Source organism: Protobothrops mucrosquamatus, unplaced genomic scaffold, assembly GCF_001527695.2.
Source record: "Protobothrops mucrosquamatus isolate PMUCROS unplaced genomic scaffold, P.Mucros_1.0 scaffold2369, whole genome shotgun sequence".
In the NCBI taxonomy this organism is placed as follows: domain Eukaryota; kingdom Metazoa; phylum Chordata; class Lepidosauria; order Squamata; family Viperidae; genus Protobothrops; species Protobothrops mucrosquamatus.
Window position 1 is genome coordinate 148,508 of NW_015388446.1, and position 7,017 is coordinate 155,524.

General features: G+C 38.1%; 1 protein-coding gene across 5 annotated transcripts in view; it reads right to left on the reverse strand.

Moving 5' to 3' along the window:
- The window catches only part of LOC107295506 (proton-coupled amino acid transporter 1), a 32,356-nt gene that overhangs the window by 9,348 nt on the left and 15,991 nt on the right, over positions 1 to 7,017 (reverse strand). For all 5 annotated transcript variants that reach the window (XM_015824823.2, XM_015824826.1, XM_015824824.1 and 2 more), the window contains 3 exons: positions 4,173 to 4,268; positions 3,248 to 3,332; positions 1,199 to 1,417 (listed from right to left, as the gene is read on the reverse strand). In XM_015824823.2, the coding sequence (XP_015680309.1) occupies positions 1,199 to 1,417; positions 3,248 to 3,332; positions 4,173 to 4,268 (400 nt within the window). The remainder of the gene's footprint in view (positions 1 to 1,198; positions 1,418 to 3,247; positions 3,333 to 4,172; positions 4,269 to 7,017) is intronic.

A 7,017-nucleotide genomic window follows, 5' to 3' on the forward strand; every position in this document is an offset into this window, starting at 1 on the left:
TTGTCCCTACTGACAGTAGCACCTGGAAGACACCTGACCTCTTTCGAAGCCTCTGTGTCCTTTCCTAAATTTACATCCCTTATAATTGAATCACCTACCAGAAGGTAGCTTCTCTTTTTGGATGCCTTTCTGTTCTTGCATGACTGATGTGTAGTAGCTGATTCACACTTCTCCCTGTCGAAATCTAGTTCTTCGTCTCGGACCACAATCCCCTGCTTATTTGAGTTATCATCACAAATACCTTTATCTGTCTCCTTAATGTCCCTATTAAGGCCAGCAAGGGCACTGTAACTGTTGTGCAGGGACACAGCAAAAGCTTTGTGTTTATGGTTCACAGCTCTCACCCTGCCAGATCCCACGGTTGTCCACACTGTCCTTCTCCTGCAGGATCTTTGTGGTAGAGGGGGCTGATAGCACGGAGGCTTACTAGAGTGAGGTGTTGGGTTTAAAAACATTACTATCTATGAATCTCATAGATCACTGAAAACAAAAAAATACAATGCTCAGGTGGTCTTCTATCAGCTACCAAAACCTTTCTTACTAGACTCTTCCCTCATTAAATGAAATGCTGTCCCTCAGTTACAAAAATCTACCAGTAAGAAATAATTAACTTGTCTCACTTGTATGTGAGAGAATCAATCTCGTTGTGGAGTTATTTTTTCATTCTACCCTCAAAACAAGCATATTATTGTTTCATGGGCTGGGCTTGGCCCACTCTATCTCTTCACATATGACATTTGCTCCTTCAATTCTGCCATTCATAACCTCTCAGAAGTATTTTCTCTTTCTTCAACCCTTCCCGACCCAGAGCCCTTCACTCATTTGTATGTACCACTCTGTCCACCCGACAATCCCTCCTCTGTCCTTTCAAATTGTTTTTCCAGGTAACTTTTCTTCTAAAGTTTTTGTCATAATTATATTTCACCCCGTCCAACTAAAATAAAACTTAAAACACCTGTGATGTACCGTGATAATGCCTTTCCCTTTGTAACCTAGCTTGATATTTAAATGACAAAGCACAAAGGCACTATATCTGTCTTTGAAAATATTTATTCCACATAATACCACGGGCATCCTTATTAAATATATAGCATATTCCATTCACCACAGAATTATACTGCCCTTGGATCTGCAAAACCAACAAAATGGCAGCACCAAGTGCTAAGAAAATTCTGAAAAGAGTCAGTTTTATACATACCCGGACAATGTACTGGTATAACATTATCAGGCTGCTCAACATCAAAATATTGGCCACCATGGAGAAAATGGAAAGAATCTTGAGATTCTGGATGAAGACGAGCAATATCACAAATGGTAAGAAGGACAGGATATATAACTGAGAGCTCATCGTTGGAGCCCTCAGAGCAGTTTCATTGGCATTGCAGTCATTGGTGGTACCATTGGCAGCAGATATAACCTGAATAAATATAATGATAAAAATAAATTGTTTATTAACCAGCTACCTTCCACAGGATTTGTAAAGTGATTATAATAAACTGTACTCAGGAGTAGGTTAACATGAGACTGCCCCAATCTGGTGCTACTTAGACGTGTAGGGCTTCATTACACAGGATACAGGATTACTAGTTAATCCAACACACTTGAGCTCAGAGGGTGGAAAAAAACCTCTCTAAACCACCCAGGATCACATAAGTGTGATGAGTGGTATAGGACAGTGATGGCGAACCTTTTAGAGACTGAGTGCCCAAACTGCAACCCAAAACCCACTTGTGCATCGTCGAGTGCCGGGTGGGTGTGGCCCATTGGGTGGGCATGGCTGCGATAGTAACGGCAGACTGGGTGGGACTAAAAAGTTCAATCAATCAATTCCAACTTTGCAAGATCTTTTTTTTTCCTGCGAGAAGCTGAAATTGGCTGATTGAACCTTTTTTCTTTTTGCACACGCGGCAGAGGCCTAAAGTGAAAAGGTTTTATAAAACCCAGCTGAAGGCCTAGGACTGGGGCGACGGTGCGCGTGCCCACAGAGAGGGCTCTGAGTGCTACCTCTGGCACCCGTGCCATAGGTTCGCCATCACTGGTATAGGAATTTAATAAACAAATAAAATAAATTCTAATTCCAGCCCTAATTAAGCAGGATTTGCAAGGGAAAGCATGCACAGTCCAAGTACTTTAAAAGTGTGGTCAATCAAGCAGCACACCACAATACACACACTAATGCAAGGTTGCTGAGAAAGACTGAGCTTTGATTCCCATTTCTCACAGGATACCACTCATGATTTCATACCCACACATTAGTTCAAAAGGAACAGATGGTTCTCAGAGCAGTCAATACTTCATAAAATTAAACAAACAAAACGACTCTATTTGGATTTAGCTTTAATGCAAGCTTATTATTAAATCTGCTGAGACACTGGCCCCATTTAGAAAATATTAAGCTTATGATATCAAGATCAGGATGAGAAGTGCTTGCCAAGTTATACAACTCATTATTCAACTATGGAATTGGGTTGTTGACTCATGACTCATGATTCATTATGTAAATGGCTGACAGAACATCAGCAACTCAGACCAAAAAAAATATGAAAATATTTTCCTCAAATTCAGAAAGCAATGATTCCACAGAAGAAAACACAGCCTTGGGTAAAACAATGACACTTTTGTATTCTGCTTTCCTCAAAGATTAATACCGGTGAATCCAGCATATTCTTTATGATTTCTCAAGACACGCAGGAAGCACATTAGAAATGACAAGTGGCAAATTTCAGAAAATTGCATCTCATCTTTTCTAAATTTAGTGAAAATATTCTGCAAACTAATTTATTGGTTGTATGCATATCTTGCCATTCTTCTAAGAGAAGTTGCGTACACAGAATTTTGTTCTGTTTTTCCCAGAACAACAATTTTACAACGTGGTTGATGTGAGAGATGGTGACTAGCACAAAATACGCTTTTATACCAGACAATACACTTGAATTTAAATCTTCCTAGTCCTAATCTAATACTGCACCATACATGCTCTCATTTCATCTTAGTCCAAGCATAGGAGGGTTTGTTTTGTTTCTGGGAAATATCTTAGTTCAGAGTCTTTCTAACTGCAGCTGGATACATATATTTATGATAACCAGAGATTCAACCATGAGTCTCCTGCCATATATATGAAAGAGCTACATGAAAGAGCATGAAAGCAGCTACATAAAAAAGTAAAGTTAGAACAGTGTTTATGATCCTGAATTTTTAGTATACTTGCTTTGGATATTATAACACATTTCATTATTTTGATTCTTACCTGTCTGAAATTGTCAGCAAGGAATACAAAATATACACAACAGAATCCCAGCTGAGTAAGAATTAAGAAAAAACTCACTAGGTACCTAAAAAACAAGACATACTGTAAGTTTGCAAGATTAACAGTTGTAAATATTTAACTTTCCTGATGTATCAATTCAATCTTCTGAAATACTGCTAAATACAAGGCCAATTAAAAATGTAGTGCTCAGTTGTAATGAAAATTCAAAAATACGTTGGCAAAATGACATCTTACAATGCAACCAAAGGCAGAATAAATCAAATAAAATAAAACTCCTGTTATGTGAGGATTACAATTGTAAATTTTTCACCACTATAGTATTATTTTTCTCAATGAAGTTGAGAAGTTGTTTCTAAGTAGCTAACACCTGCTCTCAAAATCCTTGCCAAAATTGTGATGTAATGAATTTCTCAGTAGTTAAATTCCATAAAACATTTTAAATGGAAATGTGATTATTTTATTACTACTTGAATTCAAATCAGCTATTGAATATGTCTGATGCTACACTATTATCTTCAATCTGGAAGATCTCAATTCTGTAAACAAGGTGCTCGGTATGGTTTAGCCAATTGTATAGTCACCCTTGTATATCCACTCAGCTGGGACCTTCATAGTTAGTTATGTTTGGCAAGGAATACAACAGTTGGTTCAGTTTAATAAAATATAATATTTAATAGAGTGTGATCCCAACCTCCTTAATGAAGGCAGTAACCTGACATAAAGAAGTCTTGTCTGGTTTGAAAGACCCAAATCAATCTTCCCTGATCTGAGTACTTCCTATGCATCACAAATGCAACTCCTAAAATTCACAATCAGCATAGCAAAAAAATTTACCTCCATTTTAAGGGACAATTTAAACTGATCACCATAGATGATACAAAACAGCTATAATTAAGATAAGTACCTTCCCCAGACAGAATGAGTTCTGAGCCATGAAAAGGGACCGGCCTCTAGCCCATGCATGACAGCATCCCCATAGTCCAGAAATGGTTTTTGATGCCTATTTGAAAAACAGAAAAGAAAAACAACAGAGATATTTAGAATTGTAAGTGATTAATCTGCTTTCTGAAAAGGCATCTGTTGAGAAAAATAAACTTTTGCAATCTATCTTGATAGTGGAAATCTAAGAACACAGCAGCACTGATTTAGGAATATATAGATCTATGAAAGCTGTTTGTTTAAAATTATGGATATTTACCAGTCAAAAACTACTTATACATATCTAATTCTATCACGGCAGCTCAGTTTGATAACTATAGGTCCTTGGGAAGGACCTGATGCCAAATCCAATCTAAAAATCTGGCTGACAAATCATACTATTTTTATTAAAATGTATTTCTTTATTAATAATTATTTGTTGTATATTTATATTAATATAAGTTGTGTTATATTTATGTTTTTATATATTTCATTGCACATTATAAAATATATTTTAATAATTACAAAATATAAAGACCTGGAAATAGAAGTAGAATAACTGTGGCAAAAGCAAACAAAGATAGTGCCAGTAATAATAGGCATATATGATGGAATCCCAAAACTTCTGGAGCGCTACTTGAACACCATTAACATTGACAAAATCCCCATCATTTCAAACGTCAGTTTTACTTGGAACAACTTGTTTCTTGCAACAATACTTTTAACACCATCAATCAACATCTCCCTATCCCAGGTCCTAGGGAAGGACTCAACAGGTGGATAAAAATAACAAATGCAGTCTAAAAATCTGACTGCCAACCATAATAATTTCTCTCAGTGAGGCACTATCTTGACATGGTTGTGGGGCTTGTGAGGAAGACGAGACTTATGACAGATATTCAGTCATACTGGACAGGCGTCATCAGATGAGCCAGACAAAATGTGTGTCTCCAATAAATAATACGGTGAGACATAATTTAGACAAATCATACCAGATTGTTCATCAACAAGGTCACAAGGACCACGCTAGGTGTTGGACTTCATGGACATTTGGTAACAAATGGGCTACAAGACTCAGGTCTGTTGGCTGAGCAACCAGGGCCAGCAGCTGCAAGACCACTAGAACAAAACTTGTTTACCCATCACAAATACATGCAGACATTATTTTTTCTTACAAACCAAATCCATCAAGAAAAGAATATTTGAAAAGAATGTAAGAACAGTATCCAGAAACAGAAGTAACCGAACCAGGCCAGCAGATCAATGTCAACTTATAATACAAAATAATATATTCAGAGAAGCTTTGGAAGAACTACAAAGGTCTACTCAGGGTAAAGAAATCAAAGCCTTATTAGAAGTAGCTCAGACTATATAGGCAAACCAGAGGGAGCCGGAGTAAAGAAAGCCAGCATAGCTATCAAATTATTTTTATTCCCAAACCAGGCACCTCTCCTCTGCCTTCTCCTCAGAAAGAACAAAGCCCTGTAATTTGAAAAAAAGAAAAAAAGAAAAATTGAAACAAAGAATAACTGAGCATCTAGAACAGCACAAAAACCACAGAACAAAGTTGTCTGTGCTGAAGCTTGTTCCAAAGAAACAGCACAAGAACTGAAAGGTTGCAATAACACCAAATATAAGCACTAGCCCACTGCAAGAAACAAATCAACTAATGTACAGCATGGATACAACTGTAACTGAATACCTTGGAAATAATAAAGCAACAACCGCTATAGCCAAGAAAATCAGCAGATACCAAGCTCAAATTGTATGCCATAAACAGAATCTCCAATTTCAGTGAAATCAGAAATTTTTCTACCAATTGTCAATATTGGGACTGCAATGAACCAGTTGATACTTGACAAAGAAGAAACAGTGCAGTGCAGGACCAACAAAAATAATATATAATAATAATATATTAAATTTATATGCTGCCCTATAAGCTTTATAATTGTAAACCCTGAATCTGGGTTGTTTACAATTGTTAAAACATTAAAAAACAAAGAACAATATAAGAAACACAACAAGGCAACAAGGCAAAAGAAAATGATGGCAAAAAAACAAACCCAGGGAAAAATTTCAAATATTTATGCACGCTTAACAGCAGTGGCTATAATTCAGATTTTCTTTTTGTAATATTCTCGTGCATGTTGTGTGGAGTTTAATTTTTAGAAGACCAAATAGGTATATTTATACATCTTATGCAGTATCTTGAAACTTCAAAAATGTTGCCTGCTTCTGTGCTGGACTATTGATCTTTTCCATGTGACAATAAAATCTCTCATGCACAGAGGAAAACAAGTACAGCAAGTTTTCACTCACATAGAAAAGTAGAAATTTCTGCACATATTAGAATCTCCAATACTACATAAAGAGAGCAAAGGCAAACATTGTAGGACAGTGGTTCTCAAGCTTTTTAATGCCGCGACCCCCAACCGGTCGTAAGTCGAGGACTAAACCGTCGTAAGTCGAGGACTAAACCGGTCGTACGTCGAGGACTACCCAACCGGTCGTAAGTCGAGGACTTTCCCTGCCCGGGAGCGCCGCACATGCGTGGTTCCGCCCCCTGCAGGGGGGCAGAGGTCGACCCCAAGGCCCCTAACTTGTGGGGTGCCACAAGGCCCCTAACTTGTGGGGCCCGGTGTCTGGAGGCCGTACGGGTCTGGATGGGGAGAAACAGACTCAGGCTCAACCCTTCCAAGACGGAGTGGCTGTGGTTGCCGGCTCCAAGGTATGGTCAGCTGACTCCATCGCTGACTATAGGGGGCGAAATTTTGGCTCCCTCGGAGAGGGTACGCAATCTGGGGGTCCTCCTGGATCCACGGCTGACACTG